Genomic DNA, 23,265 nt, shown 5'->3' on the forward strand with positions numbered 1-23,265 from the left:
GGGTGAGCAGGGGGATGGGGTTTAAGGCAGGAATCAGTGCCAGTGAGTTGCACCAGACTTTCGGAACCAGGCAGTTGCCTGAGGGTGCCAAGTGCTGCTACCAGCCCAGTCGGATGAGGGGAAAGAGACCTGACTTGCAGACCCTCCAAGTGTCCCTGTTTTCCAGGGACAATCCCGGATTTCTAGAAGCTGTCCTAGCTTCTGGTTTGATCCCAGAATGTCCCATTTCTCCTTAGGACGTCCCTATTTTCATCAGAGAAATGTTGGCAGGTATGGAGTTATCTGAGCCATCTGAAGGCAGCCCTGTATAGGGAAGTTTTCAATGTTTAATGTTTCATTAAGTTTTTATATATGTTGGAAGCCACCCAGAGTGGCTGAAGAAACCCAGTCAGATGGGTAGGGTACAAATAGTAAAATTATTATTATTATTATTACTATTATTATTATTATTATTATTATTATTATTATTATTATTATTTTATTATGGAATAGGGTGTCCCTATTTTCACAGGAGAAATGTTGGAGGGTATGGAGTCAGCAGAGTGGGTTGTATCAATTCAGGCGGCAGGCAGGCAATCCCATTTTAAAAGCTCTACAACATAGATGGGGAACCTCAAGTCCAGGGATCAAATGTGGACCTTCAGGCCTCTCCTAGCTGGCCGATTGAATTATTCTGCACACTGCACACACCCTCCTCAAATCACTCCCCTCAGTGGTGGACTCTGGGATCTCAAAGTTCAGGGGCACCCTGTGCAATGTAAAAATTCATTCCTCCTGCCTTCTCCAGCTCTATTCTAAATCATAGTTGTGGCGCCCCCTGTGGCGATTCTGCAGATCTGCCCCCAGTGCAACTGAACCAGTTGTGCTCCCCTAAATTCGCCTCTGCTCCCCTCACAGGCCCTGCTTTGCACCCCTAGTGCTTTTGCCTGGTTGGAATGTGTCCTTGAACTCTGATGATGCCCTTTCCTTGCCTGGCTGGAGGATATACAAGGGTGTGTCAGTGTGTGTAGAAACCAGCCTACTGTATGAAGGTTGCTCAGAAGGGAAGACTGCCCTTGGTCTGAAAAAAAATGTTTCCCTGCTCCTGCTCTACAGCGTTAAAAATAAAAATAAAACTCAAAAGTTCCACAAAACCCAAAAGTTAGCACCTGAGGAAGTACGGAGAGATCGCGTGTTTTCAATATAGGTGTTTTCCCAGGTTCAAACTCCTGCAAAAGCAGGGATGGGACACCTCAGGTGCCTTGGCCAAATGTGCCCCTCCAGGCCTCTCTGTGTGGCCCCCAGAAATCTTCCCAGGCAGCACCCATCACTGGCCGGCTGCCAAACCGCAAGACATCAGCGCAGGTGGGTCTCAACCACTGCCCTAGAGTGGCAGCTGCTGGTGCTGGGCCTGCAGTTTTGCTCCCTTCAAGATCCGGGACTGGAAAAGAGGAGGAGAGTGTGAAATTGCATACCCTCCAACAGTTCTCCAATGAAAATAGGGACGGCCTAAGGGAAAGCAGGACATTCCAGGATCGAACCAGAAACTGTAAATCCGGGACTGTCCCTGGAAAATACGGACACGTGGAAAGGTCTTCAATTGGGAATCCCGAGAATGTAGTAACTCCAGCAGGAGCTGAGTATGGTGGCACAATGGGAGTGGTTTCAACGTACAGTGGTACCTCGGGTTACATACGCTTCAGGTTACATAGGCTTCAGGTCACAGACTCTGCTAGCCCAGAAATAGTACCTCAGGTTAAGAACTTTGCTTCAGGATGAGAACAGAAATCGCGCGGCAGCGACACAGCGGCAGCAGCGAGAGACCCCATTAGTTAAAGTGGTGCTTCAGGTTAAGAACAGTTTCAGGTTAAGTATGGACCTCTGGAACTAATTAAGTACTTAACCCGAGGCACCACTGTAGTGCATTTACAATATTTTTAGGCTGTGTTTAAGGACAAATGCCTCTGAAGGAGAAGATTGCAGACTCAGTCTGGCAGAATATGGAACATGGACATGGGCTGTGTCTACACCATACATTTATAAGACGTGGCTCCCCCCCCCCGCAAAAAAATCCTGGGAACCATAGTTCCCCCACAGAGCTACGATTCCCAGCGCCCTTAGCAAACTGCAGCCTGCAGGATTCTTTTGGGATGGGGGATGGGGAGGAGGTCATATGCTGTGAGTGTATGTCTATGCAGCCTTAGGCTGAGAAAGCCCACTCCACAGGATGACCCTGGGCAAGTGGCTCTGTCTCAGTCCCCCATCTATCTCCCAGGCTTCTTGAGAGGCTAATCAAGGTAAAGATAATAAAGCACACTGTGCACTGTAAGTGCCGAGTAAATGATTCATGTAACTCGATCTGGAAGTGGTGGGTGCTACCATAATTAGTCTAATAAGAGAGCTGAAAAATTGGGCTCCTCCTCCTCCAGATGTAGGAGACAGAAGCTCAGAGATATTTCGCCAGTGGCCCAAGCTGTGGGAACTTGTGCATTTACGGGAGGCAGGGATGGGGAACCTGAGGCCTTCATAATGTCGCTGGACACAGGGCCGGCCCACCTGTGAGGCGAGGTGAGACGGCAGCCTCAGGCGGCAGGGTTCCCCTGGCGCGGCAGATCTCAACGTCAATCATTCTATCCCCCTCCCTCATTGTCTCTGATGTAGATCTTCCCTGGCCCCCTTTTTTCCTGGTGGGGAGTGAGGGAAGGCCATTTCAGTTGCCAAAATGTCTTGGGCTGGCCCCGGTTTGGACTACAACTCCCATTATCCCAGACCATTGGTTATGGTGGCTGGGACAGATGGCACAACTGGAGGGCCACAGATTTCCCACCCTTTACCTAGAGGCAAAGAGAGGCCTTTCTGCTTATTTTAGGAGCTGAAACTGCCTGGTCCTCCAGCTTTGCGGCTGCACAGGGTTTTGTGCCTAACAAAGCTGAAAACCTGAAGTAGCCGAGTTTTCAGAATATGTCAAAAGCAGAACCTGGACAAGTTGCTTTGTATTCTTGCCCCCAGATGTAACAAGAGTAGCTGCATCTGCCTAAATCAGCAGCTGAGGCAAAGTAGATGCGAAATTAGCAGATCTGGGTGTTTAAAATCTGTACCTGCCGTAACTGGGGAGGTTTAAGAAGCAAAAGGAGCACATGGGTGCATGGGAGAAATGAAGTTCAGCTCACGTTTCATTATAAAGCTCCCCAATTCCTGAAACATATGAGGACTGAAACACAGCTACCCTTTGAAATCTGCACTTCTCTGAATTGTGTGGTGCAGTTCTCCAAACAAATAACGTCTACAAAAAAATTGTATTTTAAAGGTGAAATGTGGGCAAAAATGCATGTGTTGGTGAAAAGAGCATACAAAGATGCATTATATTAGGGGGGGGAGTGTACACTAGAGAAAACTGCATGTGAAACTGTGTCAGGAAATGTTTCCGCTAAATGCTGATGGATTTTCATGCTGCTGCAGAAAGGAGTAAAACTGAAGACAGGAAAATGGGGAAACCAAAATCGACAGATTCATCCATCCCTAGTGAGTACAGAGGGGTTCCAAGGAAGTAATCTGTAGCAGTGGCGGCGGGTTAGCTCTCCTCATTCCCTTGCCACTTTTCTTCCTTAAATCAGCCCCTCCAACGGTTCTTTTTATGTGATTGTAGTAGATCCAGGTTAAGACACACAGATCTGCCACCACATTTAGTTTGGCCCATTGGCGAGCCACCAGGACAGTTGGTGCTACATAGTGGTTAGAGCATTGCACTGAGAAGGCAGACCTGCTTCATGAGTCTTATGGGATGTGTGTGAGTGTGCATAGGATGATGTTGTATCCTGCTCTGAGCTCCCTGAAGGAGGGGCAGGATGCAAGCGTAATGTGTCTCACCATTAGCCCTCATCTAAGGCCCTCATCTAAGTAATAGTACATTACTGTCTACATTACTGGATTGATGTAAAGACTGCTGAGATGATCTAAGCGAGTGTTTTGAGCATGGCAAAGCAGTAGTCTCTCTCTCTGAATAAAATATAAAATAAAATAAATGTTATCATGTCATATCATAAAACAGGTTTGCTGGATCAGGCCAAAATAAAAAGGTAAAGGAGCCCTGGATGGTTAAGTCCAGTCAAAGGCGACTATGGGGTTGCAGCACTCATCTTGATTTCAGGCCAAGGGAGCGGGTGTTTGTCCACAGACAGCTTTCTGGGTCATGTGACCAGCAGGACTAAACCACTTCTGGCACAACGGGACACTGTGACAGAAGTCAGGGCACACAGAAACACTATCTACCTTCCCGCTGCAGCGGTACCTATTTATCTACTTGCACTGGCATGCTTTCGAACTGCTAGGTTGGCAGGAGCTGGAACAGAGCCACGGGAGATCACCCCATCGCAGGGATTTGAACTGCTGACCTTCTGATCGGCAAGCCCTAGGCTCAGTGGTTTAGACCACAGCGCCAACTGTGTCAATCAGGTCAGTGGCCCACTTGATCTAGAATCCTGACCAGATGCTTATAGTTACAGATAAGCAGTGGTTTTTTCAGGGGGGTCCTCAAGGGTACGCAGTATTGGCACCTCTTTTTGTTGTTGTTGCTGTTGTTGTTGTTAAAAAGTGTGGCATTTACTAAAACAATTTAATGGTGAGTACTAGCACCCATTTTTCTAGGAAAAAGAGCACTGCAGCTAAGTACCGGATTACTATTTGACTAGGGACGCAGGTGGCACTGTGGGTTAAACCACAGAGCCTAGGACTTGCCAATCAGAAGGTCGGCGGTTCAAATCCCCACGACGGGGTGAGCTCCCATTGCTCGGTCCCTGCTCCTGCCAACCTAGCAGTTCGAAAGCACGTCAAAGTGCAAGTAGATAAGAAGATACTAGTAGATAAAAAAGAGAGAGGAGGTTTTGATTTACCAGACCTGACTTTATATGAAGCTTCGTGCTTGGTATGGTTAAAAGATTGGCTGACTTTAGAAAACACTGACCTATTAGATCTAGAGGGCCACGACAATAGATACGGTTGGCATTCGTACCTATGGTACAACAAAGTAAAGGTACATAAAGGTTTTCTAAACCATGTGATTAGGAAATCTTTATATGAAGTATGGGATCGGAATAAAAACCTCCTGGAAAGAAAGACACCGTGGTGGATATCACCAATTGAGGTGTTGACAACAAAAAAAGTAAACATGGAAGGGGAAAGAGTAACATATGAGGATATTACTAGGAAAACAGACCAAGGAATAAAGCTCAAACCATATGACCAAATTGAAAAGATGTTAACAGGGTGGTTGCAATACCACCAGATCAGTGACTTATTAAAGGAAGATAAAAAGAGAAATGGGTTCGAAGATAAAAAATCGAAATTCCAAATCGAGTTAATAGACTGTAAAGATAAAATTTTATCAAGAATGTATAGTTTATTGCTAGAATGGTATACAAAAGATGAAGAAGTAAAGGAATCAATGATAAAATGGGCAATTGATATTGGGCATAACATTGAATTGGATGCGTGGAAAAGATTATGGAAGGAGAGTTCGAGATTTACAGGATGCATGGCTCTAAAGGAAAACTTGCTAAAAATGATGTATAGATGGCATTTGACGCCAGTAAAATTAGCTAAAATGTATAGGAAAAAAGAAAGAAAATGTTGGAAATGTAAAAAGGCAGATGGGGACTATTTCCATATGTGGTGGACCTGCGATAAGGTAAAAAAATGTTGGGAATCAATTTATAATGAACTCAAAAAAATATTTAGATATACTTTCCCCAAAAGACCGGAAGCATGTCTATTAGGCTTAATAGGAACAGAAATTAAAATGGAAGATCAAAATTTGTTCAAGTATGCTACAGCTGCCGCGAGAACCCTTCTGGCCCAAAGATGGAAAGTACAAGATATACCAACTATTCAGGAGTGGCAGGCGAAGTTGACAGAATATGCAGACCTTGCCAAACTGTCAGGGAGGAGCGGGACCAGGGAGATCAAAGATACCAAAATAACTGGAGTAAATTTATTGAATATTTAAAGAAGAATTGTAAAGAGGTCAAGACACTAGCAGGATTGACATAATACCTCCAATGTATAATAGTACTAATATGAGAATGATGTGCGCGATGGAAAGAGGATAAATATACTAGTTGTGGGGAGGGGGGGGTTGTGACTCGGCAGAATCAAAGGGAATGTATGGTGTTATTACAATTTGTTGGAAAAGAATATGTAAGGAAAACAATAAAAATGTACTTGGAAAAAAAAAAGTGCAAGTAGATAAATAGATACCGCTCCGGCGGGAAGGTAAACGGCGTTTCCGTGCGCTGCTCTGGTTCGCCAGAAGCGGCTTAGTCATGCTGGTCACATGACCTGGAAGCTGTATGCCGGCTCCCTCGGCCAATAAAACAAGATGAGCACTGCAACTTCAGAGTCGGCCACGTGGGACCTAATGGTCAGGGGTCCCTTTACCTTTACCTTATTATTTGACTTGGGACGTGCAAAAGAAAAAAGGAAAATCCTTTAGATTTTTAGCTTCTGGGAAGTCTTTTGTTTTTTTCCTTCTCCAACTGTAAGGCATCTAGCCATAGAGATATGCTTTCTACCACTCCCACTACTACTAGTACTACCACTAATAAAAATTATTATAACTTAAAAAGACATCGTTATCCATTATGGGAATACATGTATGCTGCTCCGGGCTTTATAATTCATTCCTTCCATCCGTAAGGGGCCTCAGCAGTTTCTTAGTAAATGTTATTCTTTTTGACAGGCATGCACACGTTACCCATAATCCAACATGTTTCAAGCCAAGGCAGGTAAAGCAAAATCAGCTTAACCGTCCAATGGGAATCAGGAAACAAAACCTTTAATCACAGTCACTTAGGGCTTGCTGCCTTGAATGAAGTGGATTCTTGTCCACCTAAAGTCTGTGTCATAATAAATCTGACAGTCTTTAAAGTTAACCCTGTTTGGCTTTAGGGTCCCATTCATCTTGGTCAATCCTCCAGGGGCCAAGTAACAGCACTGGGTTTGGCCCAAAGGGGTGCGTCTACCCCACAATCTCTCACACGCACACTAAACAGCCTGGATAGCTCAGCTGGTTAGAGCGAGGCGCTGATAATGCCAAGGTTGCAGGTTCGAACCCCGCATGGGACAGTTGTAAATTCCTGCATTGCAGAGAGTTGGACTAGATGATCCTCAGGGTCCCTTCCAATGACAATACTATGAATCCATAGCAATCCTCAGATGATTCATGCATTAGGGGTCTTACTGCTATCTTTTCACTAATCAAATTATCAATCTGATGAGTGGGAAGGAGGTAATTTCCATCCACATCAGTGTGTGGGGTTTCCTCCCACCCCAGCTCTGTCTCTGCTTCATTTGGTTTTTCTTTTTGCTGCCGTCACCAAAATTTGGGAGAGGGGCTTGGGGGGGGGGCAGCGGATCACAAGCCCCTCAACTGGGGGTTAGCAATTTAGTTTTAAAGTGCCACAGTACTCTTCGTTGCTGCAGCAGACAAACATGACCCTTAAACTTGTGTGTAGAAAGCAGTCATAGAACCGTAGAATTGTGGAGTTGGAAGGGGCCCCAAGGATCATCTAGTCCAACCCCATGAATCTCAGCCAAAGCATCCATCTCAGTTGGCCATCCAATCTCTGCTTAAAACCCCCAAGGGAAGGAGAGTCTGCAACCTCCCATGGGAGACTGTTCTACTGTCAAGCAACTCCTTCTCATCTTCTTTGTCACGAGGTTCCCACTTTATCATATCCCGCCTTTCGACTTGAAATCACCGCGAAGCCTTCAAAGACTCCTGACAGAACCACCAGGCTGCAAAGGATGAGACAACCATCCAATCCATTCTTATTACATGCACTAGTGCCCCTCCTGTGCGTTCCCTCTTTAGTCTCAATAATTCGGTCTCTTGAACGCTGTAAGCCAGTGATGGCTAAACTTGGCCCTCCAGCTGTTTTGGGACTACAGTTTCCATGATCCCTGACCACTGGTCCTGTTAGCTTGGGAGGATGGGAGTTGTAGTCCCAAAACAGCTGGAGGGCCAAGTTTGGCCATCACTGATGTAAGCAGTCAGCCAGAGTAAACCGAATGCATCACACCATGATGCCTGTCGAGCACATCGCTATGTGACTCAAGCAAATGAGCCAAACCACATGCAGCAGAGGAACGTAATAAGCAGATTGATACCTGTTCCTTCTCAACTCCCAAACACAGTTATATACCAAGTATGAAGCAAATCCTATTCACAGAGCAACCCCATGCCCTATTACTCAGAAGTCCCACTGTGTTCAACAGGGCTTGCTCTCAGGTGACTGAGAATAGGTTGCAATCTCACTAAGCCTCACTAAGTTCAAGTTCTTCTTCTTCTTCTTCTTCTTCTTCTTCTTCTTCTTCTTCTTCTTCTTCTTCGTGAGCTTCAGCAGTCTCAAGACACCCCCTACACCAATTTCACTGTGGGCTCCTGCAGATGACCTATTTATTGAGCATTCATCTTGATTTGCTTTCTCAAACCTTATACAGAAGTTAGATTATATCTGGTCTGTTTTGAGTACAGGTATTTGTTCTGATCCATCTGCAGGATGTTTACACACCTCTGTGAATCACATGTTCACCTCACACTTTCCAATGCGTTTCCTTGCCACTCTCCTAGGCGGAAAAAGTCTGTTTCTTTTTCAAAGTGGATTTGTTGTACTGGGGCGACAGAGTGCTTAAATCCACTTTAATTGCGTCAACCTAAATTCCCAGAGATGCTCTAGTCTGGAAGGGCCTGAAGCCCACAGAACAGAAAAATCACGTGATATCCCTAATAAATATATCCAGCTGTCTTGAACTCATGGATACTTTGCTTCCACAACACAAAGAGCAAGTTAAATTATTTTATGTTTCCAAAAGTTAAGGTTAGTTAATTAATAATCAGTAGCAACTTGTTAATTAGTTACAATTCCCTCTTATAGCCACTGTTCGCAAAATTGCAAAAAAAGATTGCCCCTTCAACAGTTTTGAAATTAGCTTTTTTCTCTTGATTAGCTTGAAATCCTTTGGTTTTTTTGCTCTGTTTCTGACCCAACAGCCACATTTGCATGATCAAATCTTGGCTTAATAATCCAAGATATGCAAAAGCATATCCCTTGGTACCTCTCTTTACACGAGCAGTAAAACAAGCCAGGAAACATCAGTTACTCATAGCTCCCTGTTATGCAAAATCCCAAAGTAGACAGGATTCAGACGCCGATTTTGAACTGCATCCTTGCTTGTTTGGAAGCTGTTCATCACATTTGTCTTGACTTTCACATAATAGGAAGCTATGCTTAACTATGACTTTCTGGTTTGTTTCACCACATGCGCAAAGAGGCAGCAAGGGGCTGTGTTCACAGGCAAGCTGCGCATGCATTTCATGGCTTATTGATTTGATGCTGCAAGCACAGACAGAGAGGCTGTCCTAGAATTTCACTCACAAAAATCAGAAAACTTCGCTGTTTGGACTGGAGGTAGTGTATGGGTTTTCATGAATGAGTCTAAGGAACAACACACAGAAACTGATTATATTTGCATATGAGTAAGCTGTCACCAGAAAGTGTGGCCTTTATACCGTTAATCCACTTAAACTGTGCACCTTTGCATGGCCATATTTCAACACAATTCCACCTTGCACACAACCACAGATTGCCTAACCTCTTGGGGTCACCGTCCACTCACCTGGGGGCATCGAAACTGTCGTAGGAGCCAACCGTGTAGTGCCTGAAGAGTCGCTTGGCTTTGTCACTGCGGCTCTCTGTAAAGCAAAGCAGAGAAGGCGTGGGGATTAGGGTTGCAGAAGGGCACCTGGTACACAGACAGCATCTTCCTTCTTAACTTTGGAACCTCCTGTCCTTCCTGCTGGTTCCTCTGGCAGCCAGTGAGTGGCAGCACAAGCTCAGCGCAGCTGGTGGCATGTCCAAAGGGGGGGAGGCAGTCAGAAAGGGGGAACTATTAGTGTGTCCACCATAGAGAAGAGGGGAAAGGAGCCAAAAGGAAGCTGACTGCATGCATCCCTATTTTCCAGGGACAGCCATTATTGTCTGGCATTTGTCCCTAGTAAAATACAGCCCCAATTTTTGTGTTTCGAGGCGACCCCGAGGTTGCCTTTTACAGTTGCCCTTAGCACACACATGTGCACATATGTGCACTGGTGGCATGTTATTACAGTCATACCTTGGTTATCAAACAGTTTAGTTCTCAAAGCTTTTGGCTCCCGAATGCCGCAAACCCAGGAGCGACTGTTCTGGTTTGCAAACTATTTTTGGATGCCAAACATCTGACAGGGCTTCTGCGGCTTCCGATTGGCTGCAGGAGCTTCAAAACGTTTGGTTTCCAAACGTTTTGGAAGACAAACGGACTTCTGGAACAGATTCCGTCCAACTTCCAAGGTACAACTGTATTGTAGTTAGTAGTAGCTTTGGATCTACAATGCCTGGTAGTCACTGGTGACAGGGACTTCCATGCAGGCGAGTGAATGAGCTGGTGGAGCGCTCCATCCCAGGAGTAGCCCGTTCCTTTTCGCCGCCTGAGGCGAAAGGAGAAGGTGCCGCCCTGTGCATTTGCCATGCAACCTCCTGTGCTGCCCCCCCCCCGAAGGCTGTAGCCTCCAGGTTGCGGTGAGATCTCGTGAGAGCCCCACAGAACTGCGCAGAGGTCTCTGATGACGCTCCAAAAACCGGAAGCTAATGCAGATGCTTCTCCTTACATCTCTGGTTGTGGCAGAGGAGGTCTGCCATGCATTCTGCCTTCGGAGGTGGCTATCTCAGTCTGCCTTACGGATGGACTATTCCTCCTCTGCACCCATCATAGAAACCAAACAGGCAGCTACGGGAGGGAAACCCCCTACTTGGACCCTGTATATAAATGTATTGGGCTGCTGCAGGAAGGCTGGATCTCTGCTGCCCTCCTCTGCCAAACCCCAGCAAGGTAGTAAAAAACTGTGCAGGCTAGTTAGGTTTGTGGTCTTACTTACAAAATTAATAATAATAATAATAATAATAATAATAATAATAATAATAATAATACTTTATGACTGGTGCCAACACTACAATTCTTTTGGTATCAGAGTAAAACCTTTGTATTTGCCTGGGCACTTTAAGTACAGGTGATTGCTGTTAGTCCGTTCTATTACTTTAACTGTTTTAAAATGTGTTTAGTTTCCTCGGAAGGGGGTATTGCATTTTATCCGGGTATGACTAGTTTAGTTGCATCACTTGTACATATCCTTGCACCTATGAGGATGAAGGGTAGTTCATATGTAGAAATATACATTTGAACATAAATGTCCTTATTGACACCTTGCTGGCCCCCCGCCCTCTGCCACTCTAGAACTCTTTTGAGCAGGGAATTGCCTCTTCTTTCGAGTAATGATGAAGGCACCATCTAGTGCGCAGGCTGCTATTTCGCACATTGCAGCTGGTGAGGCTCATTTTGAACTGTTAGGCGTAGTAACAACATATTGTAGGACAATTCTGTCTGGGAGAATGCGCTTAGATCGCATTCATCAGATTTAGCCTGTGACTAGGTTAAATCTGTCTCAGTTGTCTATAAACAAAGAATGCCAGTTCCCCTCGAGGCCCTGCCTAACTGCCTATCGAGATACTAAATATTACCAGATGCGTTTTGAGTTGCAACCAGTGCTTTTATCAAGGTGCTGGTACTCACCATGAAATTGCTACAGTAAGTGCTGCATATTTAACATTTGAAAACAAAAATGGTGCCAGTACTGGGTACTCGTGAGTACCCCCAGAAAAAAAGCACTGATTGTAACTATTTTGTAGTGAGCACATACAGATCCAATGTGAGATTGAACTTTCTCATTAAATAATCTTGCGTTTACAAAAAGGGAACCAGTTGCAGCCAGTTTACCAGTCCGGTTACTCAAACCCCCTTCTTTAGAAGCCAACGTGGGCAGCTGATGGCAGCAAAAAAACTAACGTAGCCAGCTAGCAAAGTTTCCAACAATGTGCAACGTGTGTGTGTTGAGTATAGGAGCATCGTTGTAAATGTGCTATGGCCTGATTCGTGAGCTTAGGGCTTGCTGATCAGAAGGTCGGCGGTTCGAATCCCCACGACGGGGTGAGCTCCTGTTGCTCAGTCCCTGCTCCTGCCAACCTAGCAGTTCAAAAGCACGTCAAAGTGCAAGTAGATAAATAGGTACCGCTCCGGCGGGAAGGTAAACGGCATTTCCATGCGCTGCTCTGGTTCGCCAGAAGCGGCTTGGTCATGCTGGCCACATGACCCGGAAGCTGTACGCCGGCTCCCTCGGCCAATAAAGCGAGATGAGCACCGCAACCCCAGAGTTGGCCACGACTGAACCTAATGGTCAGGGGTCCCTTTATCCCTTTACCTTTACCTATGTGTTATTGGACTACAAGTTCCATCACCCACTGACCATTGGCCATGCTGCCTGAGGCTGATGGGAGTTGGAGTTGAATAACACTTGAAGGGACACCCATGTTGTAAACAGCGATAGAAGTTAGAAGGTGGAAAAGTCTCTGGCGGTGAAAATCTGGGGACAAGTGTGCGTGGAAGGAGCAGTACACTGTTGCTGCTGGTGATGGCGCTTCAATTCCATGCTTTAAAATAATAATTATAAAACCCCTCAAATTTTAAAAAGAAAATCTGCGATGGAGGAGGCGGGGGCAGAATTTAAACCGAAGACTGTTGCTTACTCTACTTTTATTTTGGCTGTCCCTCCATTTTCTGGCTTCTTCCCTCCATATGTGTTTCACATGCAACAGGGGAGGACATGTAATGTTAAAAGGGGGCCAATGTGTTCTTCCTTGAAATATATGGAAATGTCATCATCACATAGTAAAGGTCCAGTCGTGACCAACTCTGGGGTTGCGGTGCTCATCTCGCTTTATTGGCCGAGGGAGCCGGCGTACAGCTTCCAGGTCATGTGGCCAGCATGACTAAGCCGCTTCTGGCAAACCAGAGCAGCGCACGGAAACACTGTTTACCTTCCCGCCAGAGTGGTACCTATTTATCTACTTGCACTTTGACGTGCTTTCGAACTGCTAGGTGGGCAGGAGCAGGGACTAAGCAACGGGAGCTCACCCCGTCACGGGGATTCGAACCGCCGACCTTCTGATCGGCAAGCCCAAGAGGCTCTGTGGTTTAACCCTCAGCACCACCCGCATCCCACATCACATAGTGATTAATGCTAAAAGCTAAAAAGGTAGGTGTAGGGATAGAAGATGAAAAGGGGTGATAAAGCCCCTATTGAGGACAGCCAAATTACCTCACAACAATTTAATAGCATTCTTTCACAGGGGCATGGTGTGTGGGGCTTTTTGTGGGGGAAATGACCCTAAAGCAAACAAAGATAGCTCCCTGTACCTGGCACAGTGACAAAACTCACTTTCAAAACATGGAATAGGAGGGAGGAAGAAGCCTTAGCTGCTGGATATTAAATGCATGGATTGTAGTCACATTTTTACCCACTGAAATAAAATTTTAGCCATTGAAATTAATGGACCCAAGTTAGCCACGACCATTACTTTCAACGTTTCTACTCTGAGTAAACCCTATGTCTCCTTCTGCGCAGTGCAAACGCTTAACAATTTATCCACGTCCCCCACCCCCCCAAAAGTGCTGAAAGTGTCTCCCCACTTTCGAAGTCGTTGAGTAGGGCTGATAAGGTAGAAAGGCACTTTTGGCCAAGCACAAGCTATGTGGGTGCCCAGCCAGCCAGCCTGTCAGACACGCCTTATTTTTTTAATAATAATAATAATAATAATAATAAAAATAATAATAAATTTTTTATACCTCGCCCATCTGGCTGGGTTTCCCCAGCCACTCTAGGGGGCTTCCAACAAAACACTAAATATTCCTTCCCTTTCCATTCTCCCTAGTCTCCTGCTTTCCTTCCCCCCAACAGCCAGCCAGCATTCTGTGCCCAAACAGCGTGCTCAGTCCTCACTAAGCTGCTTTGAGATTTCCCCCTTCCTTGCGGGTTCCTCTCCCCTAAAACCATTTTTTGGGGTTTTTTGCACTTCTACAAAGCTTGGGCTTCCCCCAAGACTGCTGATAGCTCCCTCTTATACATGGATGGTGCTATTTTGACTACATAAGTGTGTGTGTGTGTAGATCTAGATAATCTATATGTACATATGTGTGTGTGTGTGTGTGTGTGTGTATAGGAGAGAAAGGGGCTAGAGGGCAGTTTGGAGCACCTACCTTGCTTCCCTTCCTGTGATTTATTGGGTACTTCCTCCACGCAGTCCGATGGGAACCAGCCCACACGGCCCTTTACCTGTCCCTCCCAGAAGCCTCCTTCCCCAACACTCAGCACTGAAAAGGAGAAGGGCACTGTTAGGGGCGCGAACACGCTTTGGACGAAGGTGGCCAGCCGTTCACCATTCTGTTGCTTATTCAGAGCCGCTGTGGCACAGGGGCCAAACCTGATCTAACAGAGACCTGGTTAGAGTAGCAAACCGAATCCAATTAGCTGTTGTCGTTAAAAGCCCTGCCTCTCCCCCCCCCTTTTTTTTGAAAGTGTGCTCTCCGAGCATTCTCAGATACTCCCTGCATCTGGGGATCCTGCTAACATGATTTTAAGCTAATAAATGAGTAAGCGTTGGGTCCTTCTGTATGGAACTTGCTTTTTGTTGTTGTTTCTAGTCCCCAGCATCTGAAAGCAGCATGGCTGGGCCACCTGTGGCTCTCCAGATTTCACTGGACTACAACTCCCATCGTCCTTGCCCATTGGCCATGTTGGCTTGGACTGATGGGAGTTTGGAGTCCAACAACACCTGGAGGGCTGCGGAAGGCACACCATTGTTCTGCAGGTTTTTTTTTTTCCAGACAATGTTGTGATCCATCACCTTTCGTTTTACATCTTCTGCTTTAAAATACAAGCTTCTAGAGCATTGGAGGGGAGGCGGGAATGTTGTTTAAAAGCATGTATTAGAACCCTCACATATTCCTTGGGGTGCTGGGAAAGAAATCTAAATGCATTTTCTGGAACAGTGATTACTTAACTGTGCTCCACAGTCCAGCAGTACATACTCTCCAATATCTTGACTCCCAAAACCATGATGCACGTCTTCCTAGCCATGCTCCTGTGCAAGTCACGTGACCTGCACAAGACCACAGAGTCCAAAAGATGTGAATTTTGGGGCCCATGCTCTCGCAGAAGAGCAAAATGCAGCCCTGAAAATGTGCTGGGTGTGTGCGCTCGAGAGATCTTGGCATGAAATCGTACCATATCACAGCACCCAAAAATGGCCACTAGTCTCCGTTTTTTCCAGGACATTTTTTTCCACCAGGCCCAGCATTGGAAGGAGACATCCTTAGGGAGCTGGGAAAGGACTAGCGTTGCTGACTAGAATGCTTTTCTGGGGCTTCAATGAACACCAGTTGTCCACCATTGTCAATGCTCCCAAAGCCCTAAAAAAAAATCCTTAGTATGCTGTGTTGAAAGCTTTTGATGTAGAGGAACATTCAAAAATTATGTTCTCCATCTGCACTCTGAAGTGATACAGTCCATTGTACCATTCCCAGAATTCTGCATCCTCAAGCCTACTTAACTGTAGCTTGTGTAGACCAGGCCTTCAGTAAAACCTGGTCCCTTACCTTAGGAAGAATAGGGTCTCACTCTCCCCTAGTAATTTGCTTACTGCACAGTGTCTTGAGATCTTCTAATTCCTTTGGAGATTGCTAAATACTAGTTGGCTGGGTTTTCTGCAGCATTTTGAAAGCCAGAAGCCATCAACACCTTCAGTATCAAATATATATCTATAAGCATCTGTCCAAGCACCATGGTCCTCATCTAGTTTGTGATCCTACAGGCACTTACTTGGGAATGAGCTCCATTAAACTCAGTACTGTATAGGTTTGCTCTGAAAGTCTTTGTAAAAAGGTCTAGCTGACCTGCCTTCCACTGAGCTGTGCAATCTGCAGCAGTTAGACCACTGAACTCCTATTTGTGAGTCCTCTGAAATCACTTACACACCTCCATCTTGTATCTTACTAGGAGATTGTCACACCTTTCATTTAAGGTCCTATGACTGTGTTGTTTCACAGCATTTCTTGTACTGACAGCATTTTTGCAGTCTTGTTTCACAGCATTTCTTGTATTTGTAAATTGAGCAACAGCACAATTATAAATCTTGTATAGATTTCACTGGCTGTTGCCTGTAGAATCAATCACCAGTTCTATAGGGCATTTTCTTGGGGGCAGAAGTTTGTGCTGGTTCACAATTGCTCCCCACCCCATTCTTACTTTTAGCCCTGCTTTGCACAACTGCACAGGAGTGCAGAAGGAAGTTTCTTATTTGTAAGCCTGTGAAGTGACTGGTCTTCCTCCAACGTGGTGGCAGTAAAAGAATGTTGCAGTCCTCAAAGAAGAAGCTAAGCAGAACTGTGGTCTGTGATACAACACAGCTTAAGAATCAGTGCCCTAGAATATCACAGCCCCATTGAACATAGCGGGTGCACTTTTAACTTCATGGCTCTATCTTCAGTAGGGGAAATATCATAGCTCTCAATGACAGCACATGCTTAGTATTTGGGTCTGATTCCCAGCATTTCTAGTTAAAAGGATCTGGTAGTAGGTGATGGAAACAACATTTGCCTGTGAACCTGCAGAGGCGCCGCCAGTCTGTGGAGACAGAGGGCGGCAACACCAGTCCTATGCAGAACAGACTCACTGAAGTTAATGGACACAACTTAGTTTCATTAATTCTGATGGGTCGACTCTGAATAGGACTTAGTTGAATACTGCCCAGTATTGGGCTAGATGGATAAATGTCCCAAAGCTTATCTAAGTAGACTTCCTACGTTCCGACAGAATATATCACGTCTCTTATTTCAGGTACCGCAGTTCAAAAATAATCCCTGCTTCACAAAATTCTGATCTGGCCACCTTTCTCTGGACACAGACACACACTTAAGACAACGGGCCACTCATGCGTGGCTGACAGATGCACACCAAGACATTCTAGACACCAACTAAAGACCACACACGCACACACAAACAAACACAAGCCAAGCCTCACAGTTTCCCTGATTCTTAGCTACAGCTGTATCAGCCAAACGCAAGATTCTGAAGGTGCAAGATAGGGGGGCAACCTCCCTATACAGTCGTACCTTGGTTCCCGAACGCCTTGGTACTCGTACGTTTTGGCTCCTGAGCACTGAAAACCCAGAAGTAAGTGTCCTGGTTTTCGAATGTTTTTCAGAAGCTGGACGTCTGATGCGGCTTCCGCTTGAGTGCAAGAAGCTCCTGATGCCAATCAGAAGCCGCGCCTTGGTTTTTGAATGGTTTCGGGAGTCAAATGGACTCCCGGAATGGATTAAGTTTGAGAACCAAGGTTCCACTGTATTCAGAGAGAGGCTCAAGTTCCTTCCTGACTAAGGGACCCATCAAACCCTACCATCTGGGCATATATTGTTGTTTCTCCCTGCTCCCACTGAGTGTAAAATCTGGGTTTCCCCACTCCTGCTGAGAAAACTGTGTGGGCACATGTTGGGGGAAGAAGTACAGAGCAACTCCATGCTTTTAAACTGGGTCCTTAAAAAGCCCCCAAACACTCCATGGAGTCCTCATCTACCCCGCATGTAACATGTCTTTCCCATAGATCCAGATCAGCCTTCCTCAACCAGATGCTGCCAGATGTTGCTGAACTGCAACTCCCATCAGCTCCAGTGATCATGGGCAATGGTCAGGGAGGGTGAGAGTTCCAGTCCAAAACATTTCCAGGGCACCAGGCTGGGAATGGCTGGTCCTGAAGATTCACTCCCTGGCATCAATGGAAGGGATGGGTAGGACTATAATTATAATTTCTCTCTTTCTTTCTCTTTGGGAAGCCCAACTGTTCTGCTTCTACATTTTTGTGTGTGTGTGAGGCTGGCTACGACAAAGTTAAAGAACACCCATGCCAAGCCCTTTGGTCTCCCCCAAAGAACCCAGGCGCTGTGGGGCTCAGAGAGATTCCCTAGGCAATCCAAGGGTGTGCGCAGAGATCAACGTACCCTTGATCTTCTCGCCCTTGCTGATGGAGAGCTCACCCTCGGCCTGGACCTGGTACGGTTTCACAGCCATGAACGTGCGACCAGGCACAGCCGAATAGAGTTTCCGCTTCACTCCCCGGCTACTCAGCGTGCTTCCCCCAGCAGACTCCTTCTGGTAGCCACTGGAGCTGCCAAGAGAGAGAGAGACCAAGAGTTAGGCAAGTATGATCCGACCGAGTCCTGAACCTGACCTGCATCTTTCTCCTCTCGCCTCTGCTCAGAGAGAGGCCTCTTGCAAACACTCTGATCTTCCTCGTTGGCTTGGAGGGCCAAGCTACACACTAAGTTAAAATGCATGTGCTCACTTCAATCTTTCTGTCATTATTATCATCAACATCACTGTCATTGTCACCATCCTTTAACATTACAGCAGCAGGGTTCCCTGTTCAGGATTCAGACTGCAGCATACAAGGAAAGGGCTTCATGACCCTTCCTCCCTGCACCATGATCTCAACAAAAGTTTCCTCCCAAAGCTGTTACCAGCTCAGGACGGAAGCTGCTACATCTTGGGCAATTAGCAGCTGGGGGTGGGGTGGATTTTCATTAGGACTCCTGCAAACTCCTCATCCAACCCTTTATGACACATTCCTGGTTGCCTCTTCCTATTCTATTTGACATACGTAAATTTAATGCACATTTAATGTGGCAGAAGTATGGCCTGCGATAAAATGTTGCAGCGCAGAGTGGTCTTGTTCAGGATCCCAGTCAGCCAGCTCGGCCTTCTTTCAGGAGACTCCATTCCATTCCTCCTCCCCATCCTGGTCTTATGGTTCCCCCAACAACACTTAACAAACATCCTATGCCCACAGAGCATAGTCCAAATCAGGCTATTTTTCGATAACCCCTCGGTGCTGTTTTGCCTACATAAGGATCCACACTCAGAGAATGGATTTACTCTTATTCCTCCTGTCTTTTATCTCCAGTGGGGCTAATAGCACAAAAAAGATTTGTGGTCTTGATTGGGAGAGTAGTGCAGAAATGAGGGGTGGCAGCCAGGGATTTAAGTACTTCCACCTGCCCCCAATGCTGCTGCTCTGGTAAAGATTGAAGGGTATCCCTCTGGCTACTTTTAAGGTGTTGTGTTTGGCTTTAAAAAAACACACACAAAAAACTGAGAAATTTTGATCCCCCACATCATATCCATTTCAGCCCTAAGCTACTCTTTTTCCCAAGAGGAGACAGATCTCATTCCATCTCAAGGGCGTGTTGGATGCAGAGGAATGGTGGGAGGAACCAGCTGGGGGACCCCCAAGTGAAGGAGGCTTAGAGCCCGGGGGTTGGTGGTGGGCTGACGACGAATGGTCAGAGGGAGAAGACTGGGAAGAAGAGGTGTTGGAAGCTGAAGAGGTGAGCTAAGAAAGTCTGGGGCACAGAGAAATCAAGAATCAGAGGCAGAAGCTAAAGTAGGAGACAAGGGAGGCCAAGAGGCAGGTATGGGTCAGGCTTGTGAAGAGGCACATGTATCTCCTGCTGTGACAAGCTCCCCTCCCTCCTGGTCTCCCAGAATCAGGAGAGGCATGAAGAGGGAGAAGCAAAGACAGGCCTGCAGGTGCAGTCTCTGATTGCTTGGGAAATGCCCTGGAGAGGTGGAGACATAGCTGGCTGTGGGAAGGCGGGAAACTTCATGGGAGAAGACTTGAGTTGCTGTGCTTATTAGGTCTGACACTCCTGTGCTGATCTTGCTTTGCTAATAAACAGCAAACTCCAACTTGCTGGGGTGATTTACTGCTGGCTCGCTCCTGTCGGGTGTTCCCGAACCTGTCCGATCCTGGCAGCTGTGCCATCAGGGAAGGACTTGGGGACAGATGTCCAGGGCCCAAGCAGCAGGGTGTGAAGGAAGCACCCCGGTTCCCCCAGCAAGCAGCAGGCTGGCTTGCCACATTTTGAAATACACATTGTCATATAAAGAGCCCCCAGTAAGACCATTAAGTCCAGGGTCTAAAATTATCCTGCTGCATCACTGGATCACAGCCCCTTTCAAAGGGGAACCAGGTATTCAGCCCCCTCCCCCTACTCTAGAGTACCAATGTGGCATTCTGGAGGTCTTCCCCTGGCACAACAAAGCCCCTGGATGCCTGCCACACCATTCATTATGAGGCACCAAGTGTTTTCTCCCTTGAAAAGTATGTAGAGCTGAAGCTGGAGGAAGTGATGAACTTTCCCATTTTCTCTTATCAACTACCGTATTTTTCGGCCCATAGGGCACACCAGCCCATAGGGCGCACCTAGTTTTTCTTGTGGAGAGCTGCGCGAAGCCCGAAGCCTGGGGGGCGCTGAGCTCAGCGCGCCCCCAGGCTTCGGGGTGCAGGCAGCTCTCCGCAAGCCGTAGGAGAGCTGCGCGAAGTCGCACAGCTCTCCCACGGCTTGCGGATAGCTTCCTGAAGCCTGGAGAGCGAGAGGGGTCGGTGCGCACCGACCCCTCTCGCTCTCCAGGCTTCAGCGAAAGCCTGCATTCGCCCCATAGGACGCACACACATTTCCCCTTCATTTTTGGAGGGGAAAAAGTGCATCCTATAGGGCGAAAAATACGGTATATGTGCTTTTCCAAGAACGAGATTGACACCTGAGCATTTCAAGAGAAAGCGAAGCAACCAAGAATACAGGGGGAAAGGGGAGCAATTTAGGTTACTGAGGAACGCAGAATAGTTGGGTGAAAGACTAGGTGCCAAAGGAATCGGGGGAGAGAGAGGGCGAGTGTGTGTGTGCATGGACAAGCACACACACTAGAACCAGTGAAACAAATCCTCTTGAAATTGCAAAAGAAATCCACTGTAATCTTCATCAAATCACAAATCACATCTGTCTCTGTCGGCTTATCTCAGATCACTGAAGCCTGGAGCCTCACATATGAAGCCCCAAGCCTACCTGGGTCGACCGCGCTGCTTCTTAGCCTCGTCCGTGTGGCGCCCGCGTGACGGAGAGCGGCTGCGAGCGCCACGGGGACTGCTGGAGCTGCGCAAGGTTCCCGTGGTGATCTTCTGGCTCTGCACGGCCACAGTGGCAGACGGGGTGGACGGCGGGGCATAAAGCATCCAGTCCGGGAGGTTCATGCTGGTGTCGCTGTTGGCTCGCAGCAAAGTGTGCGGCACTGCCAGGCTCTGGGAGCCGTCCCGACGCCGGCTGACGTATTGCGGGGTCTCCTGGAAAGGGACTGAAAGGGACGGCCATGTCAGAGGACAGATTTGAAACAGGAAAGCTGGGGAGGAGAACATCGTGGGGATTTGTACCCTGCAACCAAAAGCCTTAATCGGTTGTGAGCACAGCTGGTGCAGACGTGTGTGTTACGCTGCAATTTCTTGTGGGAGGCTAGCATAATTAAATGTTCAGGTGGTGTTGCTGGGCATGCCGTTTAGCTTCTCGGGACTCTCAGCTTACGTTTTTGGAAAAAAACATGGTTCTAGGTCATATGGTCGCACGGATGTGCTTGAAAACGCGTGGGAAATGCCTGTTGGAAACCCAGAAGCCTGAGGGGCAGCTGAAAAAGGTTTCCAGCAGTGAGGGAGAAGGTTCTAGCATCCTGCACAGATCTTTGTCGCTCCCCACTGACTGGCAAAATCTGAATGTGTGAAATGGGGTGACTTGTTGGCTCTAGGGTTGAGTGGGGACCTTTCCCACAGAAGTGCCCCCAGAAGACCTTCTGTAATGCTGGCGGTCTCAATGGCTGTGAGCCTACCTGATAACCATGGCTATGAGCTGCCATTTTACATTTCCCGCAACGTCCCACAGTGTCCTACATAGCCTTGCTATGGAGCACTGTGGAAAATCAAAATGGCAGCCCTCAACTTCCCACAATGTCCTGTAATGGTACTATATTGGGCACTCTGGAGCACTGTGGGAAATTTAAGATGATGGGCAGGGATCAGTGCAGGCGGATACTCCCTCCCCCACAAGATTCTGGGGTCCTGGCAGCTGCCCAAGGGTGCTGAAACTGGGCCTGGAAAAGAGCAGGCAGGAAATGGCTGAGAGGAAAATGGAAGAGGTCAAGACACTGATAGCGTGGAGAAGATTATGACAGCAATAGCAGTGCAGCAGTGAGGAAGAGCTCAGCTATGAAAGTCAGGCTGTGTCTATCAGGGCTTGCAAAAATGCCAATTTCCTGCAAGTTAGCACAATTTTAAAGAGAGCCCAAATCATGTTTTAAAAGCTCCAGTAATGCAGCAGCCTGGATAAACAAGTGAATACCTAGGTGCCACCATTAAATGTCCAGTTACCTGGGATTTCTTCAGCGCTGGTCTCTGTGATGTCAACTTAGTGGCACAAAACAAGCAGTTGGTGCTATATACTACTGCAGGCCTAAGGCCCCTACAAGCTTTCATTTACATTTTGGAATGTACACTTCGTGAATACTGCTAAGGCAGAAGACAGTAATATATAAATCAATTGTACAGTCTTGCCAAGGTTTTCTATTTACTTTATGAATAAAGAAAATGCAAAAACCAAGGTGTCATTTGTGAAAAGAGGCTCAATGCTGAATTTAAACCAGTTCAGCTCTCATGGGCCACAGGCATCATAATGCTAAACCCTTGTTAGAATGAACCAAGACTTTCCAAGGTTGTTCACTTCCCCCTCCTCACTCCTTTTCTGACATGGCTGCAAAGGGATTAGAAGCTTCCACTTCTGTTTTAGATCAAAGTTGTTTAGTACGTCGTCCAAACACTAAACTGTGGTGAATCTTAACCATACACAGTGAAACCAAACCAGCTTCATAAACCACAGTTTGAAGATACGTTGTTTCCGCTAGCAATTGCTAAGATTAACCACAGTTTATAGTGTTTGGACAACTTGCAAAATTTACGTTAATCTAAAACAAAAGCAAACGAACATGAATTATTCCTTGCAGCTGCACTGAAGGTGAAGGTAGAGGAACATGCAATCCCAGGGCGAGAGGCTGGGTTCATTTTCATAATGCTAAATTGTGGCTTAGTGTTATAACCAGACATGTTATCCCCACAAAGTTCCCTGGGAATTGTAGTTGTGAAGCATTCCTTAAAAATTCTTTTCCTCGTTAGAGAACTACAATATTCAGGGTGCTCATTGGTACTGGTGTGTGGGGAGGGGGGAAATGGGTGTAGGGGAGGAAGTGTAGCCATATAGCCAAGAGGACTTACGTGTGAGTAGGCATGTTATCTAATTGCACTGCAAATCCTTTATGTTCGTAGTGGAGGAATGTTAACAGCACCCACCCTGCAATCAAACTCACCAACATCTGAGTCCCGGTGGCTCTTGATCAGCTCTCCCAGCTCAAAATTCCCTGTAATGACCGCAACCTAA

General features: G+C 46.7%; 1 protein-coding gene across 7 annotated transcripts in view; it reads right to left on the reverse strand.

Annotated features, from left to right (window-relative positions):
- The window catches only part of SHANK1 (SH3 and multiple ankyrin repeat domains 1), a 113,247-nt gene that overhangs the window by 38,318 nt on the left and 51,664 nt on the right, over nucleotides 1–23,265 (reverse strand). For 6 of the 7 annotated variants that reach the window (XR_014150684.1, XR_014150685.1, XM_081837562.1 and 3 more), the window contains 5 exons: nucleotides 23,195–23,261; nucleotides 20,860–21,145; nucleotides 17,956–18,122; nucleotides 14,158–14,271; nucleotides 9,652–9,727 (listed from right to left, as the gene is read on the reverse strand). Coding sequence is in view for 5 of the 7 variants with exons in the window: in XM_081837562.1 (XP_081693688.1) it covers nucleotides 9,652–9,727; nucleotides 14,158–14,271; nucleotides 17,956–18,122; nucleotides 20,860–21,145; nucleotides 23,195–23,261 (710 nt within the window). In the remaining 2 variants the exon portion in view is untranslated. The remainder of the gene's footprint in view (nucleotides 1–9,651; nucleotides 9,728–14,157; nucleotides 14,272–17,955; nucleotides 18,123–20,859; nucleotides 21,146–23,194; nucleotides 23,262–23,265) is intronic. The other variant, XM_081837564.1, reaches the window with a different exon arrangement.

Source organism: Podarcis erhardii (assembly GCF_964252035.2).
Source record: "Podarcis erhardii genome assembly, chromosome: 13".
In the NCBI taxonomy this organism is placed as follows: domain Eukaryota; kingdom Metazoa; phylum Chordata; class Lepidosauria; order Squamata; family Lacertidae; genus Podarcis; species Podarcis erhardii.